Source organism: Pseudophryne corroboree, chromosome 12, assembly GCF_028390025.1.
Source record: "Pseudophryne corroboree isolate aPseCor3 chromosome 12, aPseCor3.hap2, whole genome shotgun sequence".
Classification (NCBI taxonomy): domain Eukaryota; kingdom Metazoa; phylum Chordata; class Amphibia; order Anura; family Myobatrachidae; genus Pseudophryne; species Pseudophryne corroboree.
The window spans coordinates 79,229,290-79,255,084 of NC_086455.1; the positions used below are offsets into that span (position 1 = coordinate 79,229,290).

Below are 25,795 nucleotides of genomic sequence, written 5' to 3' on the forward strand. Positions count from 1 at the left end.
GATCAGCACAGCACGATGTGTGCTGAGCGTGCGAGGGGAGACGGGGGGGGCGCTCATTTCACCTAGCGCATCGCTATCACTATCGCTGTTAGGGCTACACACGGAGCGATCTTGCTGAAAATCTAAGCATTCTAGTCAGATTGCTAAGATTATCACTCCGTGTGTACCCCCCTTAATGCTGCCAGCATCAGAGATAAGTGCAGGCAAAATAAATAAATTCAAGGAAAGTAACATTTAGGGCATAAAATGGTAGATGTGTTACCTAAATACTTTTATTTTTTCCCCAGCTGGTGTAAAATATTATATCCACTTCAGTGGATGTCGTGCAAAACTAAAATCCATACAATAAGCAAAATGGTAAGAATAAATTTGAACCATACAAAATGTTGTTGTTTTTTAAAATTAGATAACTTTTTGCAAAAACAAAAAAAAACTTTCACGGTTAGAACATGGTGCCATAATAATAGGGAATATTTTTTATACTGCATGTTGTGCAGCGTAAAAAAACGTGTTGTGCACTCAATTGGACATGTTTTTATAAGCCCTGAAAACAAACTTTTTTTGCAGGGGAGGAAGGTCAGAGTGAGGTTGCAAGGAGGAAAGGTTAGGGTTAGGCTGGGAGGGTTAGGTTTAGGCTGCGGGAAAGGTGGGTTAGGGTTAGGGACCAGGGTTAGCGACATGCTTTAGAATCCAGACGTCGGAACTCCGAAAGGTCCAGGAGATCAGCGCTGGAATCCCGACCATAACTAAAGCCGGCGGGTTAGGTTTAGGGCCGTGGGAAGGGGTAAAATTTAGGCGCCAGACGGGGGTTAGGGTTAGGCTGCATGAAAGGTAGGGTTAGGTTTAGGCGGCAAGGATGGGGAGTTAGATTTAGGCACCTCCGGGTGGTGGTTAGGGTCAGGTACTAACGGGGGAGGTTAGGGTTAGGCTGCGGGAACAGAGAGTTAGGGGACAGGGTAAAACAGCCCACACTCACCCCTGTCGGTCTTTCACTCATCGGGATACCAGGGTCAGTATTATGACCGCTGGGTTCTCCGTTAGCTGGTATTTCATACTGAACCCCTGCAGAGTTGTCTGGTTTAATTTTAGGTCTATTTTTGTTTTGGCTTGCAGGTCCTATAACTTTAAACATGCCAGCGAATAGCATTCTTAAAGTTATAAAACCCGCATGGTTAAAATACTCTAAGTAGCATTACACCAATGTAATGGATGCTGGCACTGAAATCATGTTTACATACTCACGTGGAAATAGTGAGTGTCGACATAGAGTGTCCAACTCAGAATGCTGAGACTTACACCTCTCCTTCTGTCATTATGTAAGTTGTTAACCATGGTTATACAGAGGTCTGTGAATTCCTCTTGAGGTGGGTCACTGTGTGCTAATACATCCTTAATATCACCAAGACCCTTACTCTACTGATGACAGCTGTCATAGTCAAGGATAGACCAGGTTCCTTGTCTGAGAGTTGATAAAATCTTGGCTTTTATATCCCAGTGTGAGTCATCAAATACTTCTTCAAACGCATTCATAAATAGTGGCAGGGTAACAGGATAGGGTTTTGCATTTCCAGAAGCAGTATTGCCCAGGCGAAATTATACCCTTTAGCAATGTGATAAGTAGCCCCACATTCAAAAAGTCCACTGAAAAAGTGTGAAGATACATTTAAAACCCATATTGGGTTCAGTCCCAGTCACATTCTTCTGGCAGTTTCAGAAAGGTTTTGGATCGGTTCTTGGAGCAGGTGGAGAAGTCCCTGTTGGCGGACAATTAGGAGCTTGTATAGAAGATCACTGTCCCTGCAAGGCTTCAGACTGCAGCAGAGCTCCGGTGAAATCGATTTTATTGTTATGTTATTTTGTCATGGTAACCATGGAAAGTACCAATGGGTCAGGCAGAAGGAAAACAAACTAAATCAAACTAAATAAATTACTAGATGCAATGTTATTTGAACTCAATCTGGAGGATGAAACTGTCACTGCACTTACTAGTGGAGGAACCGGTAGGGTGTGCTGTTCATGACCCTGACTACCACTTGCTATCTTTTATACCTCCATATACCAGTACAAACCAACTACTGCAGGAGAAAATAGGAATTTATTACCTACTATACTGGTAATTCCTTTTCTCGTAGTCCGTAGTGGATACTAGGGAATAGTATATTACCATGGGGTATAGATCGGGTCCACTGGAGCCTGGCACTTTAAGAAATCAATAGTGTGTGACGGCTCCTCTCCTCTATGCCCCTCCTAGCAGACTCAGTCTAGAAAACTGTGCCCGAGGAGACGGACATACTTTGAGAGATGCATATAACACATAAAGCGGTGAGGTAACGAACCAACACAAAAACAATAGAAAAGCAGAGCTAACCAGAACTGAGAAAAGCAACGCTAACTATGGAAGGATAGCAACGCTAATCATTGGCGCACGCAGGGGGGGTTTCTGGCAAAAATTGTGGGCGAGTTCTGAGCTCTGCCCTATCCTCATGGAACACCAAGTAAGGGTTCTTACAGAACAAGGCCCCAATTCCGACACTCACCGAGCCGAAGCGAATGACATAGCAGTCTTCCACGTTAGGTATTTTAAGTCAACCCTATGTAAGGGTTCAAACCAATTTGATTAGAGAAAGGTCAATAACACATTGAGGTCCCACGGAGCAGTGGGAGGAACAAAGGGTAGTTGAATGTGCAACACCCCCTTTAGAAAGGTCTGTACTTCAGGAAGTACTGCCAGTTGTTTCTGGAAAAAGACAGAGAGAGATGAAATCTGGACCTTGATGGAGCCAAATCCACTCCTGCTTGCAGGAACAGAAGAAACCGGCCCAAACGAAACTCCACAGGAGAAAATTTTCGACCCTCACACCAAGAAACACATTTCTTCCAAATACGGTGGTAAAGTTTGGAGGTAACCACCTTACGGGCATGAACCATAGTGGAAACTACCTTGGAGGGAAGACCCTTCCTGGTCAAGATCTCCATCTCAACTTCCAGGCCATCAAACGTAGCCGCTGTAAGTCTGGATAGACAAATGGTCCTTGTTGAAGAAGGTCCTTGAGTAGGGGCAGAGGCCAGGGATCCTCCAACGACAGGCTCAGGAGGTCCCCATACCAGGCCCGTGGAGGCCAATCCGGAGCAATGAGAATTGCCTGAACTCTTTCCTTTTTGAGTCTTTTTAGAACTCTTGGGATTAGAGGAATTGGAGGAAACCGGTAAATGAACAGGAAAGTCCAAGGCGTCGTCAGAGCATCTACTGCCATCGCCTGTGGGTCCCTCGTTCTGGAGCAGTAACGATGTAGCTTTTTGTTGAGATGAGAAGCCATCAGGTCTATCTGTGGACAACCCCACCTGTGAACAAGTTGTTGAAACACCTGAGGGTGGAGGCCCCATTCCCCCAAATGGAGGTCGTGTCTGCTCAGGAGGTCTGCTTCCCAGTTGCCCACTCCTGGAATGTAAACGGCTGAGATGGCCCTTACGTTGGCTTCAGCCCAGAGGAGTATTCTTGACACCTCTCGCATAGTGGCTCTGCTTCTTGTTCCACCCTGTCGGTTGATGTATGCAACTGCCGTGGCGTTGTCCGACTGCACCTGAATGGCCCGATTCTGGAGGAGGTATGAGGCCTGTATTAGAGCATTGTAAATTGCCCTGAGTTCCAGGATGTTGATCGGAAGAGCAGACCATGTCCCCTGGAACTGCGTTCCCTGAATCACAGCCCCCCAACCCCGGAGGCTGGCATCTGTTGTGAACAATGTCCATGACTGTGTGTTGAAACTCCGACCCTCCACCAGATGGGGGACCTGTAGCCACCAAAGCAGGGATATCTGAGCTTTCGGTGACAGGGTTATCTGCTGCTGTATGTGCAGGTCTGTTTGTCCAACAAATCTAGTTAAAATGGTCGCACATGGAACCTGCCATACTGTATCGCCTCATTGGAGGCTACCATTTTGCCCAGCAAGCGAATTCACAGATTAATTGAGAACATGCGAGGTTTCAGCACTGACCGGACCAAAGACTGAATAGTCAAAGCCTTGTCCATGGGAAGGTAAACCTTCTGATACACCGCATCCAGGATCATCCCCAGGAACTGAATTCTCTGAGACGGTTCGAAGTGAGATTTCTGGAAATTGAGTATCCATCCGTGATCCGTAAGCAAACGAGTAGTCAAGACTATACTCTGCAGCAGCTGTTCCCTGGACACTGCTGTTATCAGTATATCGTCCAGGTATGGAATTATTTGGACACCCCTCATGCGCAACTGTAGCATCATTTCCGCCATGATATTTGTAAATACCCTTGGGGCTGTGGAGAGACCAATGGGTAAGACCTGAAACTGGAAATGCTGGTCCAGAATTGTGAACCAGAGGAACGCTTGGTGCGGAGGCCAAATTGGGATATGCAGGTATGCATCCTTTATATCCAGGGAAACCAGAAACTCCCCCTCCTCCAGATTCGCTATCACTGCTATTAGAGTTTCCTATTAGAGTTTCCATCTTGAATTTGAACACCCGAAGATATGGTCCAGGGATTTGAGGTTCAAGATCGGTGGTACAGAGTCATCTGGTTTCGGAACCACAAAGAGACTTGAGTAAAACCCCTTTGTGTGTAACTGAGGAGGTTCTGGAACAGTAACTCCTGAAGAAAGCAGCTTTTGCACTGCGTACTGTAAGGAACCCCTTGCTTCCTGTGAAGCTGGTAAGCCCGACCTGAAAAATCTGAGAGGAGGGAGTACCTGAAATTCCAGACGGTATCCTTGGGATATGAGGTCCCTCACCAAAGGATCCCAGCAGGAATCTGCCCATATGTGGGCGAAGTATTGAAGGCGAGCACCAACCTGAAAGTCGCCATGCTGCTGGGGCCGTCACGCGGAGGGCTTTGTGGCAGAGGATCCCGAGGCCTGGTCCGCAGGTCCAGCAGCTGCTGACTTACCATGAGTTCCTCTAGCAGGATTGGAGGCACCTCTGGCCTTGCCTCTGGATCTGGCCACCTAAAAGGACTGCAGGGAGGGTCCAGGGTAGGGCCGCCTGGCAGGTGGCGGGGCAGACGGCAGATATGTAGATTTACCTGCAGTTGCCCGAGATATCCACTTGTTCAGCTCTTCCCCAAACAAGGCATCACCTGTAAAAGGAAGGTTCTCAACCCCTTTTTTAGAATCAGCATCTGCTGACCATTGTCGCAGCCACAGAGCTCTACGAGCCGATACTGCCATAGCAGTGGTACGGCCGTTAATGATACCAAGTTCCTTGATAGCCTCACTCAAAGTTTGCAGCATCTTGGATATGTTGGAGTAATGTAACCATCTCTTCCTGAGGTAATGTGAGCAGCCCCTTCAGAATCTCATCAGACCATTTTACCATGGCTCTAGAAATCCAGCCACATACAATGGTAGGGCATTGGGCTACACCTGCTGCCGAGTAAATTAATTTAAGAGTGGTTTCAATTTTGCGATCAGCTGGGTCTTTAAGAGAAACAGCCCCAGGTACAGGTAAAACAATTTTATGTGACAGCCTGGACACAGAAGTATCCACTGTCAGTGGGGTTTCCCAGACCTTCCTATCCTCTGTAGGGAAAGGGAAAGAATTTAACACCCGTTTAGGGGTAATAAACTTTTTGTCAGGGTTTATCCATGCTGCATTAGCCATGGAATCTAATCCTTTAAAAACCGGGAAGGTTGCAGAGGACTTTGGTTTCACATTAAAAAAACAATTTCTTTGTCTGTTTTTCCTCCTTATCAGGAATATTGAGTACCTCTCTAATGGCATAAATGAGGGCCTCAACTCCTAGGGACATGAATTATCCTCGTCCACCTCAGCCTCTCCTTTATCAAACTCTGGTAGTTCAGAATCAGATTGCAATAATTGAGGGAGAGTGTGTTTGTGAGAGACCAACAGGGGGAGCTGAAGAGCCTGTCTGTGGTCTGCAGCAGCAACCATAAATGTGTCCATACTTTTTTTTCAGGGTTTGCCTTTCTTGTTTAGGCGTAGCTAACTCTGAATTAATACTGGAAATCATAGTTTTAAATGATTCCATCCACTCAGGTTCCTGCACATTACTACTCTGTGAAGGAACTGAGCATTCGGTACACGAGGGACCATTGTGAGGAAGGTGTAAACCTAGCCTTGCATAAAGTACACACATACTTATTTGCAGACATGCTGAGCAGAAAAAAACACACAGTTTGTATGATAACATTGATAACACAGTATAGTATTAGTGAGCTACGCACACTTTTCCCAGACTACTCTGAATGGAGTGACACAGAGAGGATAGGAACCAGCACGCTACACTACAGACAGAGCAGCATCCCGCTGGGTTTTTTCACTATAACCCCCTGGTACCAGTTACAATGGTGATTCAGTGGGTCCTGTGGAGGAACAGTCTCCACATGCAGCCTGTATCAGCAGCAGCAGGAAATGGCGCCGTTTAGCCTCTGGTCCCGCTCTCCGGGAAGCCCCGCCCCCAATTTGGCGCACGGTCCCAGTATCCTCTTTATACTGGCTTTCTCCATTTAAAGTGTAAAACGAGAGCCCGCAACCCCCATTTACCATGTTGACAGTCTGGGTTCCCAGTGGGCACTGCGACCCGTAGCCAGGTGATCACCATCCCTTCATGCCGCCAATTTGCACCGGGGACCCGCTAACCGGGTCCCCGATGTAACACCCACCGCACCGTGTCTGTCTTCGGCATCTGTTAAGGGGTGGCGGCATGCTGCCGGCGTGGGCTCACACTCTGGGAGTGTGAGAAACATCACCTTAGGAGCTCAGAGTCCTGTCCGCTGGGATTACGAAGCATTAACTCTTAGGAAGTTGGTTCGCCCCCCCCCCCCCCCCTTAAGTCCAACAACGCAAGCAGACTGGTTGCCAACCAGTGTGCCTGAAAACAACAAACCAAGAAATTTCTGAAGAAAACAGTAAGCACCCGACTCCTTGGGCACATTTCCTAAACGGAGTCTGCTAGGAGGGGCATAGAGGGGAGGAGCCAGCACACACTATTGATTTCTTAAAGTGCCAGGCTCCAGTGGACCTGATCTATACCCCATGGTAATATACTATTCCCTAGTATCCACTAGGACGTTCGAGAAATACTGGTAATGGAGGTCCTGCACAGGCAATTACCACTGTGACCACCACTGAGTAGAGAGTGCTGGAGTGGAGATCTGATACAAAATTTGGGGCATGTATAGAGGAGAGCCTGACACAGACAAACAGACTGCAGACAGGGAGTGGAGTATTGACTGTAGCACTTGTTTAGCATCTAACTGGATGTTTGGTCTTTCCCCTGTGTGACAAGCAGTTGCTCTCTAACCATGGGGGTCATTCCGAGTTGATCGCTAGTGAAAAATGTTCGCAGCTATTAAGTGAAAAAGCGGCACTTCTGCGCATGCGTATGTGGCGCAGTGCGCAACGTACTTTCACAACGGCCGATGTATTTTTACACAAGGTCTAGTGAAGCTTTTCAGTCGCAATGCCAGCCGCAGAGTGATTGACATGAAGTGGGCGTTTCTGGGTGTCAACTGACCGTTTTCAGGGAGTGTTTGAAAAAACGCAGGCGTGCCAGGAAAAACGCAGGTGTGGCTGGCCGAACGCAGGGCGTGTTTGTGACGTCAAATCCGGAACTGAACAGTCTGAAGTGATCGCAAGCTAGGAGTAGGTCTGGAGCTACTCTGAAACTGCACAAATTTTTTTTGTAGCCGCTCTGCGATCCTTTCGTTCGCACTTCTGCTAAGCTAAAATACACTCCCAGAGGGTGGCGGCTTAGCGTTTGCACGGCTGCTAAAAACTGCTAGCGAGCGATCAACTCGGAATGACCCCCCCATGGGCCTAATTCAGAGTTGATCGCAGCAGCAAATTTGTTAGCAGTTGGGTAAAACCATGGGGGTAATTCTGAGTTGATCGCAGCAGGAACTTTGTTAGCAGTTGGGCAAAACCATGTGCACTGCAGGGGAGGCAGATATAACAAATGCAGAAAGAGTTAGATTTGTGTGGGTTATTTTGTTTCTGTGCAGGGTAAATACTGGCTGCTTTATTTTTACACTGCAATTTAGATTTCAGTCAGAATACACCCCACCCAAATCTAACTTTCTCTGCACGTTATATCTGCCCCTCCTGCAGACATTCCCAGCTTCAGACCAAGTGATCGGGTCTGGGTCTCTACTCACAGTCTTCGGCTAAAAGTTCTATCAGTGAAATCAACCCTGTGACTTACAAGTTAAAGGTTCTGCCTTATCCTAAGAAATCCAATTCCTTTCATAAACACACTTCTGATTCTTAATGGTTTCCAGACAACAACACCCGACACTCCCAAAGTTCAAACTCGTTGTGGATTGAAATTTGAGGTAAAATAGACCCTGGATGTTGTCACTACGGTTGCTTCCAATATCACATTGACTGGAGTGGTTATAGTCATGAAGAGAGAACACAGGTCAATGCCACAGATGTCCATGTTTCGCACTTGGTTTGTGGCTTCCATAGTAAGAACCCACATAAGCCTTGTGGGTGTTTAGTGTCCCACCTCAAAAGGGGGTATACTGTACGGAACTGGCCATCAGCACTTACCTGCCTGGTGCGTTGGTCTGCAGAGATTATTTAAGTGCACCTTCATTCAGTTCCATGGAGCCTGGTGCTGTCATCAGTGCACCCTGTCCTTCCCTGTTTACCCCATGGTGTTCCCGTCATCTCCGGTGCAGGACGTCGCCATAACACTTGCGGTCAGCACTGCAGCAGTTGATTCATACTTCTAATCAGTTGTTAGTTATACGGTCAGTCCAGCTTGACCAAACTCCATTCCAGCTGGTTCCAGTGCAAGATGCATAGTCAGTTCCAGCCAGACTTAACTCCATTCCAGCAGGTCCCAGCCCAGTACAGAAGCATTTACAGTTCCAGTCCTATCCAAAGTTACTTTGCCAGTCTCAACCAGTACCTTGTTCACTCTTCTACTAGTAGATCCATCATTTACGTTCTCTAGCACTCCCTCATGCGAAAGAACCATCCAAATTCCTGCACTCAGCCTTGACCACTGACCCACTAGAGTCACTTCCAGGAACACAAGAATCTCTTGATGTGACAGAAGTCAGAGAGGACTGGCGTGTACATCCACAAAATGTGGACTAGCCAGAGAAAGCAATAAGGTAACATTATGTACCTTAGGTAACTTAATGTCAGTCCCTCTGAGGTTTTCAGTAGGTGTGAGCTGGATTTGAGTCCTTGGGAGACTCCATTTTGTAATTCAGAGTTCCTAGATGCAGTACAGGAAAGATCATTATCTGTTACTATGCTCTCCAAACAGTAAGCTGCAACCTAGGAGGCTGAGACGTCACCAGGTGCCTGCCTCTTAAAAGCTCTGCCTTATTATCATTACCCCGTTTTATTTTGTTGGCTTAAAGCTGAATTTTGGTCCAATCCTTTATGCATAAGAGAAGATGTATTAAAGTTTGGTTCTATGTAAAGCAGTTTTTATTTCTTTAAAGCTCAGTGAACATGAGTAAATAAGCCCGGGTGTTTCTGTTACATACCAGACTAATAAAACCCATTTCTGAACTAGGTACTGTTGCTTCATGGCAGTGCATCACTCACCGGCTGTTTCAGAACATGTTTCAAGCACTAATTATCACTTAAACTGTTTGTTTCTTCCATCTGGAACCGCCACCATCAAAACATGGGTGCCGCCGTCTTGTCCAGTCAGCTGTTCACTGATACCCCAATTCCGACTTTGATCAGCAGCGTATGACCCGTGTCCAATCTGCAGCCTTATTCTCCCTCCTGAATTCTTATTTGCCAGTGCAATTTCTGCTGATACCAGCCTGCTGTTCCTGACTGCAACTAATAAAGTTTGGTTCCACAGTTCATCTTTCCATCTGCTGCTTTGTTGCATTCAGTTTCAGCACATCCTGCTGCATTCTGCACACACTCCTGCACTTATCTGCTGTGTCCTGAGTAAGTACCTGCACTATCCGCTTGACTGAAGTGCGATCCTGTTCCTGTCTGTAGTTGAGTACTACAAACGCCAGCTTGTTCCTATTGTATTGCAAGTTCAAGTTTCCGCAGTGGTACTTCAATCATTTGCTATTCACTGCTGAGCACAAGCCACAGTTCATCAACTCCTGTGCACTAGCCTGCTTACAGCTATCCTCCCCTGGAGTTCCTACAGTCATGTTTCCTGCATCATCAGATCACTTCTAGTATTACTGCAGTAATATCTCCACTGCAGTTATTTTTCTGCTGGGACTTTTATTGCACATATCATCAGACACTCATAGTCACTGTACCCATCATATTTGCCAGTTCTGCTGGTAATCAGAGACTCTTGCTGTGTCTTTTTTTAACTTTGTATCACATGACCAATAAAGTACCTTTCTTTATGAGGAGAAACCTGCTCAGACCTCCCAGTTTATTCCACACATCCTCCAGCTATAATTACACCTTGGGCCCTACCATGAATCCAGACAAACCACAGATACTGAAGGTTTCAACACATATTTAGGTTCCTCTTAAAGCCTTCATACTACAGTACAGGCTTAAAAAAAAATATTCATACCCTGTTAAAGAAATATAACATTTTAACTTTATTTGATTAAAACTCATTTTCAGCCATTTAACTGTATATTGCTGTTGTCAGGGGTGTAGCGAGGGTGGCTCCGGTGGAGCGCGAGCTCCGGGTGCTGAAAAAGTTAGAGGGTGCCCTTCCGCCTGACTTTCCCCCTCCCTCCACCCGCTACATCGCGGGCCGCTGTTCAGGCAGCCACAGGGTAGGAGGAGGTGAAGCAGAAAGGGCAGACTCGGTATGGAACAGGGCAGGCCAGAGGTGACAGCAGGAGACACTGACAGCCAGCACATGCCGGAGCTCTGCCGGCCTCTTTATATGTCTCACTGCTTGTAGCTGTGCAGCAGGGTTACTTCTGTCCAGCTACACCACTCTCTGCCCTGGCTGCTGCAGCACCTCTTTCTGCCCTGGCTGCTGCAGCACCTCTCTCTGCCCCAGCTGCTGCTGCACCTCTCTCTGCCCCAGCTGCTGCTGCACCTCTCTCTGCCCTGGCTGTTGCTGCACCTCTCTTTGCCCGGGCTGTTGTAGCACCCCTTTCTGCCCCGGCTGCTACAGCACCTCTCTCTCTCTACATTAATGCTGCAGCACCTCTCTGTCCAAGCTGCTGCTGCAGCACCCGTCTCTGTCCAAGCTGCTGCTGCAGCACCTCTCTCTGCATTAGATGCTATAGAGTAACATGTATAAGTGGCTCTACTGTGGTGTAGCGTGTAAAAGGGGTACTACTGTGTGGTGTAATGTGAATAACGGACACTACGGTGCAGTGTAATCTGAACTGGTACTATTCTATGGCCATGCCCCTTCCCCATGAAGCAACGCTCCTACATTTTTGTTATGTGCCTTTGGTGTGCACTGCCCCAATTTTAAAAATGGGGGCACCCAAAGGAAACTTTCGCCTTGAGCTCCACAAGGTCTAGAACCGACCCTGTCACCAATTTTTTATTATTATTTCTTTTCAAATATCAGATGCACCCAATTCAGTAAAGGGAAGGCGGCGCCAAAACATACCCTTGCTCCGGGCACCATGGCACCTAGCTACACCTCTGGCTGTTGTTGTTCTCTCATGGATACCTATGTCGTCAATTTTAGCAAATATTATATTTTACCACAATAGTCCTAGACTATATTTATACTTCTAATGTAGAAGAACTTTGTTAAATTATCTCCTGAATGCATTCACATAATTAAAATAAACCACTTGACATTCTTGCTTCCATTATTTAAATCTCAATAAAATAAAGTGTACAATATTAAAAAAATAAAATAAAGGTAACAACTGCAATTAAAACTTTCATACAGAAAGCTATAAACACACACTGTAGGTCCAAGACAAAATGCTGATATACTTCGACCAGTGAGAATATTAAATAGAATTATTACAATTTTAATTTATAATATTTTAGCATTTAAAATGTGTGAGACACTGACAAGTACTGTGTAGTATACTCATGTAAGCAAACAAACAAAACACAACATTGAAACATAAAAAATATATAAGAAAATACGAAATAACACATAAAATAACAAAAGTGCAAGCAGCAAAATATAAAATTCATTACTTGGTCTGTTAATTAATTCACGGTTTACGTGTCCAAAGAAAAAAAAAAAAAAGATGGCCACTGCACCAAGACTTACCACACTGCGAGTGAACTTTTCTAGGGAGGTTCTACGACCTTGCTCAGTCTCAGTCTTAAAAAAACAAAAAGGGGTTTGGGAAAGAAAAAATACAGAAAAAATCCTTCAACCTTTAGCAATGTGTGTGCTTACTATACTAGCACATGTTAGAGAATATAAAAAAGTCTAATTTTGAACAACAGTTCAAATCAATTGTTTGTTGTTTCTAAACAGTTTAACGGGTATGATCTGATTTTTAAAATATTTATGATGTTAGTTATTTTATATAATAAGTTATAGCTTATTTTAGTTTAAAATATATAATAAATTACTGCTTACTTTAGTTTCAAGTGTGTAACTTTTTTTTAGGGTTTAACAATTTGACGGTTTATTTTAATATTTGCAAGGTTTGAACTGTTAAATGATGTGTGAAAAATAGCGTTCCCAAAGTGTCAATTTTGCAGCTTGTGATTTTAAATAAAACTTTGAAAACTCAATTTTCTATATATCTAACATGCACTTTCAAATAATATCAGTGAAACCTCTAAATTTTAAATTTTAGGCGTTTTGTATAATTGCTAATGCTATTTAAATGTAAAGCTGGAAATGGTGATATTTTATTTTTTAAATGGTAAAAAAAAGGAAAGAAAAATATTGTTATGTAATTTTAATGTTGCACTGCTACTTTAACAAAATTAAAAAACAAGTACATAAACAAGAATATATAGCAACAAGTAAATACTACGTGCTGATTTTGATTAGTTTGTCCTCTGACAGTGTTTGCTATAAAATACGATTTTATTAAACGGTTTTAAATAGGCAATGGGGGTCATTCCGAGTTGTTCGCTCGCAAGCTGCTTTTAGCAGCTTTGCACACGCTAAGCCGCCGCCTACTGGGAGTGAATCTTAGCTTATCAAAATTGCGAACGAAAGATTAGCAGAATTGCGAATAGACATTTCTTAGCAGTTTCTGAGTAGCTCCAGACTTACTCGGCATCTGCGATCAGTTCAGTGCTTGTCGTTCCTGGTTTGACGTCACAAACACACCCAGCGTTCGCCCAGACACTCCTCCGTTTCTCCGGCCACTCCCGCGTTTTTCCCAGAAACGGTCGCGTTTTTTCGCACACACCCATAAAACGGCCAGTTTCCGCCCAGAAACACCCACTTCCTGTCAATCACATTACGATCACCAGAACGAAGAAAAAAACCTTGTAATGTAAAATACCTGACTGCACAGCAAATTTACTTGGCGCAGTCGCACTGCGGACATTGCGCATGCGCATTAGCGACTAATCGCTCCGTTGCGAGAAAAAAATAACGAGCGAACAACTCGGAATGACCCCCAATATACATTATTTAATGTGTTAAGAAAGCTTACTCTTTGTTCTCAGTGCAAGACACATTTTTAGCTTCTAGATTAAATTGTTTGAGAGAATTAGAACAATTTACTTTGATTTGGTTCATTGTGTGTAAATATAGCCTACCAATATACAATTTTTTATAGGAATAAACCATTTTTTCAGTTAAAAGTCCAATCTTATTGGTATGTTCATACTGTATAAGATGCAACATACAAGGCAAAATCAGATAAAATCGACAATTAACAGGAGAATAAATATTACAAGTGTCCATATGTGTCCAAGTGTTACATATGTGTCCATTATATGTGTCCATTATATCGATTCTAATAACTGTAATTTCTATATGTAATGTAATTATTTTAAAGTTCCAAAAAAGGAAACATCGGGACTAATTTAAATCATCATAGCTTTATTATTTACTTTTTTAATGTACGTGATTTTTTATTTCATAGCAAATTTATGTTGTTGTGCTTTTTGTAATCGAATAATATATAATAATAATAATAATAATAATAATAATAATGCTAAAATAAATATTGTAGGAGCAATTGCTAATAATTAGATTTGACTAATGTATGCATCTGTCACTCTGTAACACAATATATAATGTAACAAAGGTTTGTTTGATATTTTTTCTTAAATGTTGGAATTAATCTGCTAAAATAGCTCAAAAAAAGTTTTGATATTAGAGGCGTTATATTTCCTCCCCAAATAAAATGTTTTCAGAATTCTTTTCAAAAAACTATTTAAGTATGAGAATACCAAATTTATATAGTGTAGATCAGCTGTTCTTTGATGCTTTTAATCTACAACAAAAAATTATATTTATTCAATCAAGTTTTAAAAATACAGAGTAGATGTTGGATCCTTAATATCATATAAATGAGACCATGTAAATTAGTATGAGTAGATTGCACACACTATCACTATGCATGAATCAAATAAGATCACAGCAAGGCAGCCATAAGTTATGTATAGATTGTGAAAGGAAGCTAATACAATTAATACATGACATCCAAGCAGCTGACAAACATGCACACAGTCTAGCAGAGTGTAATATATGCTGATATTGCTGGAAGCAGGTAAGATTAATGTAGTAATGCCCGGGTATAAGACAAAGTTACAGTATGGTCAAATTTATAATACAGGATATGTTAACATGAAACCCATTCAAATTAAGACACAAGAACTTATAAATTCCCATACTTCTGTATAACTCACGCCCAGGTTTTGTGGAACTACAATTCCCATCATGGCTAATGAGCCTTTGTTTGGTGGAGTATGCTGGAACGTTTAGTTCCACAATAGCTTGAGTGCTTTGCACGTCTTCTCTAGAGTGTGTAATAACTCCATACTTATGCCACCTACAAATACTGTAGGCTGCAAAGACACCAGGAGTTTGAACCTGCTATAACCCAATCTATACTGTAATAACCATTTACATGCTTACTTTCTTTGTTCTAAGGCTTCATACCTACTGCACTACCTTAACACATCTGCATGGGTCTGACATTAGAAAATAGGATTTTAATTACCTACCAGTAAATCCTTTTCTCGTAGTCTGTAGAGGATGCTGGAGTCCACATTAGTACCATGGGGTATAGACGGGTCCACCAGGAGCCATTGGCACTTTAAGAGTTTGAGAGTGTTGGCTGGCTCCTCCCTCTATGCCCGTCCTACCAGACTCAGTCTAGAAACTGTGCCCGAGGAGACGGACATCATCGAGAGAAGGATTACACAGATAGTGGCGAGATTCACACCAGCTCACACAACAAGGCAAACCAAGCTAACTAGCTTGCAACTCAGCAACAGCTGAAAAACATTACTTAACCAAGTAACAATGCAGTACAATACTAAAAATAAAGTCGTACTGAATCAAGTAAACACTGCAGGATAACGAAATGCTGGGCTGGCGCCCAGCATCCTCTACGGACTACAAGAAAAGGATTTACCGGTAGGTAATTAAAATTCTATTTTCTCTTGCATCCTAGAGGATGCTGGGGTCCACATTAGTACCATGGGGATGTATCAAAGCTCCCAGAACGGGAGGGAGAGCGCGGAGGCTCCTGCAGAACTGATTGACCAAACTTTAGGTCCTCAGAGGCCAAAGTATTGAACTTGTAGAACTTAGCAAACATGTTCGACCCTGACTAAGTAGCCACTCGGCAAAGTTGTAAAGCCGAGACACCCCGGGCAGCCACCCAGGAGGAGCCCACCTTACGAGTAGAGTGGGCCTTAACAGATTTTGGACACGGCAATCCTGTCGTAGAATACGCATGCTGGATAGTGAACCTGATCCAGTGAGAAATCGTCTGCTTAGAAGCAGGACACCCAAGTTTCTTGGGATCATACAGGACAAACAGAGTCCTATTTTCTGCGACGAGCAGTCCTCTTCACATAGATTTTCAAAGCCCTCACAACATCTAAGGACTTAGATGTAATTGAGGAGTCAGTAGCCACTGGCACCACAATAGGTTAGTTGATATGAAAAACCGACATAACCTTTGGAAGAAACTGCTGACACGTCCTGAGCTCAGCTCTATCTTCATGGAAGATCAAGTAGGGGCTCTTACACGACAAAGCCCCCAACTCCAACACACGTCCAGCAGAAGCTAAGGCCAACAAAGTGACAGCCTTCCATGTGAGAAACTTGACCTCAACCTCCCGTAGAGGCTCGAACCAAGCCGATTGGAGGAACTGCAACACAACGTTAAGATCCCAGGGTGCCGTAGGTGGCACAAAGGGACACTTGATGTGCAGAACCCCTTTCAAGAAAGTCTGAACCTCAGGGAGGGAAGCTAGCCGTTTCTGGAAAAAAATGGATAGGGCTGAAATCTGGACCTTTAATGATCCCAACCTCAGGCCCATATCCACACCTGATTGCAGGAAGAGGAGAAACCATCCCAGTTGAAACTCCACCGTAGGAAACTTCTTGGATTCACACCAAGAGACATACTTTTTCCAAATGCAATGGTAATGTTTAGATGTTACTCCTTTCCTAGCCTGTATCAGGTTAGGAATAACCTTGTTCAGAATGCCTTTCTGAACTAATATCTGGCATTCAACCTCCATGCCATCAAACGTAGCCGTGGTAAGTCCTGACAAGCGAATGGCCCCTGTTGCAGTAGGTCTTCCCGAGGAGGAAGAGGTCTCGGATCTTCCAGCAGAAGACCCATAAGATCCGCGTACCAAGCCCTTCTTGGCCAGTTCAGAGCAATGAGGATTGCCTGAACTCTTGTTCTCCTTATGAGTTTTAGAGCTCTTGGAATGAGTGGAAGTGGAGGAAACACGTACACCGACTGGAACACCCACGGAGACACCAGGGTGTCCACTGCCATGGCTTGCGGGTCCCTTGACCTGGAACAATACCTCTGAAGCTTCTTGTTGAGATGGGAGGCCATCATGTCTATTTGAGGTACACCCCAAAGATCTGTCACCTCCGTGAACACCTCCGGATGGAGGCCCCACTCTCCTGGATGGAGATCGTGTCTGCTGAGGAAGTCCGCTTCCCAGTTTTCTACATCCGGAATGAAGATTGCCGACAACGCCAACGCATGTTTTTCTGCCCATAGGAGGATTCTTGTTACCTCTGACATTGCAGCGCTGCTCTTCGTTCCGCCCTGTCGGTTTATGTAGGCCACCGTGGTTACATTGTCTGACTGTACTTGAATGGCTCGATCTCGCAGAAGATGAGCAGCTTGGAGAAGACCGCTGTAGACGGCTCTTAGTTCCAGAATGTTTATCGGAATCCTGGATTCCAGTCTTGACCATCTTCCTTGGAAAGTTACCCCCTGAGTGACAACGCCCCAGCCCCGGAGACTTGCATCCGTGGTTAGGAAGATCAATCCTGAATCCCGAACCTGCGGCCCTCCAGAAGGTGAGATAATTGCAGCCACTATAGGAGTGAAATCCTTGCTTTTGGCGACAGACGTATTCTCTGGTGCATGTGGAGATGAGAACCTGTCCGCCTGTCCGGGAGATCCAGTTGGAAGGACCTAGCATGAAACCTTCCGTACTGTAGAGCCTCGTAAGAGGCAACAATCTTCCCCAGAAGGCGAATGCACCGATGAACCGATACCCGGGTGGGCTTCAGGACGTCCTGGACCATTGTTTGATTTACCAATGCTTTCTCCTCTGGTAGAAACACCCTATGTACTTCCATGTCGAGGATCATTCCCAGAAAAGACAATCTCCTTGTCGGCTCCAAATGTGATTTTGGAAGGTTCAGGATCCAACCGTGTTCCCTGAGCAGATGAGTCGTGACAACAATGGACTGCAACAACATCTCCCTGGACGATGCATTTATCAGCAGATCGTCCAGATCCTTGATATCCAGGGACACCAGAAACTCTCCCTCCTCCAGACCTGAGATCACCGCTCTCAGAGACTCCATTTTGAATTTGAACTCCCTCAGAAAGGGGTTTAGTGATTTAAAGTTCAAAATTGGCCTGACCGAACCATTCGGTTTCGGTACCACGAAAAGGTTTGAATAATAATCTTTATTTTGCATATGAGGTGGAACTGGGACAAATGACCTGTAACTTTTCCAATTTTTGGATGGCTTTCTGTAGGACAGCCCTGTCTGCCAATAAAGCTGGCAAGCCTGATTTGAAGAAACGGTGAGGCGGGAGTTCTTGAAACTCCAGTCTGTACCCCTGGGACACAATATCCTGTACCCAGGAATCCACACCAGACGACACCCAGACGTGACTGAAACGTCTGAGCTGAGCCCCCACCGACCCCTCCTCCAGGCTGTGCGGTCCACCGTCATGCTGAGGATTTCGATGTACCAGAAGCAGGCTTCTGTTCTTGGGAACCTGCAGTAGCAGGTTTTTTGGATTTTGCCCGACCTCCTCTAAAGAAGGTGTTAGAAGGCTTGGTCCTCTTTGTTTTAGCCGTCCAAAAGTACTGCGATGTAGATGAAGAAAAAGGTTTCTTCGCAGCTGGGGAGGCTGAGGGAAGAAAAGGTGACTTACCCGCGGTTGCCGTGTAAATCCACGCATCCAACGCCTCCCCAAATAGAGCCTGACCTGTGTAGGGTAGGTTCTCCACACCTCTCCTGGATTCCGCGTCGGCAGACCATTGGCGTAGCCAGAGTCCCCTGCGAGCCGAGACAGACATGGAAGATATCCCTGCAGCCATTGAACCCAGGCCTTTCATGGATTCCACCATAAATCCTGCAGAATCCTGTATGTTACGTAAAAATAATTCAACGTCACTTTTATCCATTGTATCAAAGTCCTCAAGCAACGCGCCTGACCACTTTACAATAGATTTAGAAATCCATGTACAGGCAATAGTAGGTTGCAGTATCGCCCTTGAAGCCGTATATATGGATTTGAGCTTACCAAAAAATTCAGATATCCTGTCTTCTGCGCTCTGGATTTGAGCGTAGTGTCAATTTTGCGATCTGCCAGTTCTTTTAACGCGGTAGATCCTGGGACAGGTAAAAACACCTTCTTTGACAGTCTGGAAACACATGCGTCAACTATGGGTGGGTTTTCCCATTTCTTTCTATCCTCCTCAGGGAAGGGAAAAGCAATCAGAACCTTCCTTGGGATCTGGAATTTTTTCTCCGGGTTTTCCCAGGATTTTTCAAATATAGCATTTAATTCTTTAGATGCTGGGAACTTTAGCGAGGCTTTCTTATTATCCATGAAGAAAGCCTCCTCAACCTGCTCAGGTGTTGTGTCAGCAATAATCAACACACCTCTAATGACCTCAATCATCAACTGCACTCTTTTTGCCGTGTCAGAATCTGTATCCATGTCATCTTGTTTAATCTGGGCAAGAGCACGTTTTTGAGGGTTTATGCTAGGGGCCCCAGAAGGAACAGAACCGGACCAAACCGCCATAGAATTCTACCCTTAAGATAGGCTAACCACTCAGGCTCCCTTGCAGGGATCTGTGATAAAACAGTACAATCCTGATTACATGGAATGGGATCAACCTGAGAGGAATTCTCCTCTGCAGCATATGACACAGAGTCCTTAGACATGGCTTTTAGAGACAGCAAACACTCCACACACACGGAAAGGACAGATACAGTTTCCCCCTAAGAATGCCAAGAGAGCCACAGAGATTGGAGCCAACCCACACACAGCGCTTTTTAGATAGAGGGAAGCCACTACCCAGCACTTACTGTGCACCTTAATAGGCTACACAGCATTTACACAGCCTCCCCCCCTCCCCCCCCCCTTCCCCCTACAACTTCCTGGTACCGTACAGATTTCAACACCAGTGTAGGGTACGGCGCTGGCTCAGGGCGCCCCTCACAGCGCCGCACTAAGTACCACTGAGCCTCCGGAGCACAGTTAGTACTGCGCTCCCATCCTGTAGCCGCCATCTTCACACCGGCTCCCCGCTTGCTAGGGGGGCCGGTGACTCACTCGCCACTTGAATCTTCTGGCTCTGTAAGGGGGTGGCGGCATGCTGCGGGGGTGAGCGATCACCTGTGGCGGCGAACGATCATTCCCCTCAGGAGCTCAGTGTCCTGTCAGCGGAGATAGTGGCTCAGACCCCTTAGGGTGGACACTACTCCCCCCCTTATTCCCACGAAGCAGGGAGGCTGTTGCCAGCAGCCTCCCTGTGCCTATACTCTAATAAAATAATTAAACCAGAGAAACTCCTATGGAGCTCCCCAGCTGTGACCGGCTCCTCCGGGCACATTTTCTAAGCGGAGTCTGGTAGGAGGGGCATAGAGGGAGGAGCCAGCCCACACTCTCAAACTCTTAAAGTGCCAATGGCTCCTGGTGGACCCGTCTATACCCTATGGTACTAATGTGGCCCCAGCATCCTCTAGGACATAAGAGAAATCACGTTTTTTCTAGTGTAACTGTACCCACTGCAGTGGCAAACGCAGGATTTCTAGTGGGGGGTTTCCAAATGCAATCCTAAATTTCCCACTCTGCGGAACAATGGAGTAAGTGCAGGAGTTTGGGGAGCGTTAGACGGACATAGTAACAACCCTAAACATTGTCTTCTTATATACTGGAAAATGTAGGAAATACACTATTAATAATTACCACTGAGATGGTCTACAGTATAGGCTGTATCAAACATATTTAAATAATATAAATAAGTGGTCAGGAAAAGGTTGAACACCCCATAATACATAAATACACAAACACAATAGAACCAGTACTGCACTTCCTAAGCACACATTCTCCCATGGCATGGTAAGTCTCCTGTCTCTTATTTCTGGTAGCTACTATGTGATCCAGAGCACTGATTGAGGATCCACACACACACAGAAAACCTGGTAGAAGTAGCTGCTACCACTGGGCATGTGCAGCAGTTCTGCTCTATCCCTTAAACTGTATGATGTGGCGGCAGCTCTAGTAATTGTATTATATAGCATTGCTATCGTGGTCAGAATTTGAGCCACTTGCCAAGAGGAGGGAGGTTTCCGGGCAACCAGAACCCCCCCCCCCCCCCCCCCCCTGCGTTTGTCTATGCACTGGTGTATTGATATGATTTGTAGGTTACTGTAAACTTTCGGATTTTGACCTGTAGATGCGTAACAAAATACATAAAATTAGTATTTCCACACAGGACGGGAAATGCAAGTTATATCCTGCCAAACATACTATGGTAATCATAAATATGTATAAACATGTTAAATGCAAAGTGGTAAGTGCATTGCACACAAGGCAATGCACTTTTGACTAGTTAAATGTAAAATTAATTGTAAACATAATACTTTTTGTGCATCCAGAAACTTATTGCAGACCCCTCGTATGTAATACTTTTTACTAAACATTACACTAAATACACTTTATATGCAAGTCAACTTAGTACTACTTACCCAATGGTAATTGGGTTTGCTGTATACTCATATTTACATACTCCATCACACTGAATAAACACCGTAGCACTTTCAAGGGGCAAAAGATCAAGGAGGAGATTTTTATATGACAGAAACGTAGAATATTAACAATCACAGCTTTATACTTTGTAATTTAGGCCAGTCCCTAATTATTATATTAAATATAATATAACATCATAACAGTTATGTCAGTGCCAGCGGCATGGCGTTCCTGAACGGAGCAAACTTGAACTTCTCCGTCGGGCACCATCTAGTGGCCGCCGGCGCGCAAAACACTTGAATTCCCCCATAGAGGTGGGGACAACATGTTGCCTTCCAGCTGTTGACGAACTACACATCCCAGCATGCACTGCTACAGTTTTGCTATTAGGACATGCCAACACTGTGGCAGGACATGCTGGGATATGTTGTTCCACAACATCTGGAGGACTGCATGTTGAATACCACTAATAAATAAAACAATATAATAGCCATCCACTGATACGTTTTCATATGCAAAGTAAAGTAATATACTTAACCACTGCATGATTGTTCAGTTTACAATTTGACCATATACATTACAAAGAACGTCTTTGTGTAAACTAATAAAAAACATGTCAGTTTTAAAGCAGTTACTTTACATTGACTCAATACAAGTCAAGTACAGGTTGAGTATCCCATATCCAAATATTCCGAAATACGGAATATTCCGAAATACGGTCTTTTTTGAGTGAGATAGTGAAACCTTTGTTTTCTGATGGCTCAATGTACACAAACTGTTTAATACACAAAGGGGGTAATTCCGAGTTGTTCGCTCGCAAGCTGCTTTTAGCAGCATTGCACACGCTAAGCCGCCGCCTACTGGGAGTGAATATTAGCTGATCAAAATTGCGAACGAAAGGTTCTCAAAATTGCGAATAGAAATTTCTTTGCAGTTTCTGAGTAGCTCGAGTCTTACTCTTCCAGTGCGATCAGTTCAGTGCTTGTCGTTCCTGGTTTGACGTTACAAACACACCCAGCGTTCGCCCAGACACTCCTCCGTTTCTCCAGCCACTCCCGCGTTTTTCCCAGAAACGGTAGCGTTTTTTCACACACTCCCATAAAACGTCCAGTTTCCGCCCAGAAACACCCACTTCCTGTCAATCACATTACGATCATCAGAACGAAGAAAAAACCTTGTAATGCCGTGAGTAAAATACCAATCTTCATAGCAAATTTACTTGGCGCAGTGCGAACATTGCGCATGCGCAATAAGCGGAAAATCGCTGCGATGCGAAAAAAATTACAGAGCGAACAACTCGGAATGACCACCAAAGTTATTAAAAATATTGTATTAAATGACCTTCAGGCAGTGTATATAAGGTGTATATGAAACATAAATGAATTGTGTGAATGTACACACACTTTGTTTAATGCACAAAGTTATAAAAAATATTGGCTAAAACTACCTTCAGGCTGTGTGTATAAGGTGCATATGAAACATAAATGCATTCTGTGCTTAGATTTAGGTCCCATGACCATGATATCTCATTATGGTATGCAATTATTCCAAAATACGGAAAAATCCCATATCCAAAATACTTCTGGTCCCAAGCATTTTGGATAAGGGATACTCAACCTGTATATTACTGACTTACAATAACATAATTAAGAATATAAAGAGTTATAAAGATTTTGCATAAGTAACAAGAGCTGCATTATACTGGTTTGAGACCCCCTTACCCTGAAACTGGAGCTGAAGGTGTAGCTCATAAAAAGGCTCTCCTTCCACTACACATAAAAACTAATATATACAGTAGATACAAACAACAATAAAGCAAACATTACAAATCCAAAAGAAACCAAAACCCATTGGTAAGCAATTCGTCAACTAAACTTAAATGTGCAGCTAAGCAATTAGCCCTGATAAACCGTTTTCATGCGAAAATGGGTCTGTGGCTAGCGAAAGCACAGATTTCACCGAACCTGTGTTTTCAGAAGAAATTTTTTTTTTTTCAGGATGATCCTAATAGGATAGCCCGATAAAAAATATTGGAGAAACATCAGAAAAATAGATTTTTCGCTCCCGAAGTTTCATTGTGGCTAATTGGATACCCCCCTTAATCTTGGCCATCCAGTCTTAGGGTCTCTGTAATACCGATAAGAGTATTGAGTATTGTGGCACTGCAATCCTTCTTCAGTATGCATAGAATGGGGAAATATTGCTATTGAGAGGCTATTGAATGTAACGATAATAAAGTAGTGTGTACACTGGAAATAAAATATTAAGATAATTTTAGCTCTCAGAAAATCATTGGTACTGCCAGATTGTAAGTAAAATCATTCAGGTTTCTACTTAGATTTAGACTTATCTCTAGTATATAAGAAAAAAGATGAAACCCTGAACAAACCATAGAGCACTGATGCCAATCGAGCTAGGGAAGCCACAGAGTGATATTGTGCTCCAATAGGAATGCCGCTTAAGCACGGTCATCAATGGAACTGCCCTGTATTACTAAATGCCACGACTTGGTGAAAGTGTTGCTTAATTTTTAATTCACGTCCAGTAGGCGTCTCTTAGTCACTGTGATATTCTTTGATTAGGTGCCTGTTCACATTAACCTATGCTGTATAGGTTATCACAATGGCACGTGATTTACATTATACATGCTGTTCCAGCGCATTTCTCAGGTACAAATATGTAGAAAAAAAAGTTTACATTTATCAGCCTGTTGGTTTAAAATGGACCCAATTGGTTGATGGTGACAGACCAGACCCTAGGACCCTCTGTAGCACCTAATGGATAATCTGGACCTGATAAGGAGAGTTAATTAGGATGAGGAATCCTCGCCTGAAATTATTCTCCTTATCAGATCTGTAATTGGGTGTTTTGTTCTGAAAGAAAATTTTTGTTGTGCTCTATCTTGCGACGGTACCCTTCTTTTTGATGAAAAATTAATCTAATCGGTTTTGTAGCTGAAAATCTAACAAAGTAGTGGCTTCCTTCACTAACCCATGTCTTATTTTACACTATGATAGGTATCTGGTTTAGGGGTGCAAGAATCCTACTGTATAAACATTCAAAAGTGTTTTACTTTTGATTCAGCATCCCAAATGAAACCTAAAAACAAATTGTATTTTAAAGAGATACACCTCCAATGCATATGCTATTTAAGCAGAATGGACTTTTAAACAATAAGTTTGCTAATTTCTATACACAAGTATGTTTGTATACAAAAAAAAAAAAAGATGTATACATTTCACAATCAAAATACGATATCATATTAAAAATAACATTTGTGAGCCCTGAAATAGACAGAATTCATAATTTTTATGCACATCCCACTATTTTAATCAATTAAGACAGATCAGTTTAGACAGCCCTAGCACATTTACAATATATTCTAAAGATATCTGTAAAGGGGGGTACACACGGAGCGATAATCTAAGCAATCTGACTAGATTGCTTAGATTTTCAGCAACATCGCTCCGTGTGTAGCCCCCTCAGCGTTAGCGATGCACGGCCCCGCACATCGCTATCGCTGCTGCTAGATTGGCCTGCATGCAGGCCAATCTAGTGGGTCACTCACTTCACCCGCTGGGTGAAGTGAGCTGCCCCCCCGTCTCCCCCCGCACGCTTAGCACAGATCGTGCTGTGCTGAGCGCCGGGAGAGATGTGTGCTGAGCGAACCGCTCAGCACACATCTCTCCCAAATCGGGCCGTGAGTACTGGCCTTAACACTCTCTCCCGAGGCCCATACACACTAGAAGACTTGAAGGATGTTAAAGATGAACAATATGGAAGATGAGCGATTTCCCTTGAACTCTGACAAACGATATTGAGTGTACACACTGAGCGATTTTACAAACGTTCTGAACGACGAACAATTTGCTCTGCTGGGATTGAGCTGCATGCATGGATGACCTATTTCAAATCAGCGCAGGTATGCGCATCGTTCATCGCTCGCTGTGTACACACTAGACAATTGGAGCGATATATCGATCAAAACCGTCGTGATCACTAAAATCTCTGGAAAAAATCTTCTAGTGTGTATGGGCTTTAGCCATCTTAACACAACAATACAACATTATGTATTCCAATCCACCCTTAATCTCTGACACGTTTTATCAGATACAAAATGGATGTTTGAGTTCCACAGCCTGAATGGACATAATCATTGGTATTGCTCATTCAAAACATGAGACTATGTTGGGAAAATTAGGTCAGTTAGAGGGCAAATCAGAGAAACGGGGGTGGAGCCGACAGGTGGAAAATTGTTTTTAGGTTACCAATACTGGCAAAGACACAGGGCTAACGTAAAAGACTGCAAGCCCAGGGGAGACAAAAAGTATGGCTACATTCAAGGAACACATGGTTATGCCGCTTCAGGGAAATTAAGCAATGAAAAACTACTATAGGACAACTCATGAGGAGTCCAATGAGCTGTGGGGGAGGTGGAATTAACACTTTCTCCTTGTCCATAGCTTGCTGGGCCTTCCCCCATGT

The 25,795-nt window shown here is 44.0% G+C and overlaps 1 protein-coding gene across 3 annotated transcripts in view; it reads right to left on the bottom strand.

Moving 5' to 3' along the window:
- Positions 1-25,795, bottom strand: part of RGS6 (regulator of G protein signaling 6) — an 802,086-nt gene that overhangs the window by 20,967 nt on the left and 755,324 nt on the right. For 2 of the 3 annotated variants that reach the window (XM_063947693.1, XM_063947694.1), the window contains exon 17: positions 12,163-12,216. The exons of the other annotated variant lie outside the window; for it this stretch is intronic. In XM_063947693.1, the coding sequence (XP_063803763.1) occupies positions 12,163-12,216 (54 nt within the window). The remainder of the gene's footprint in view (positions 1-12,162; positions 12,217-25,795) is intronic. 3 annotated transcript variants of the gene reach the window in all.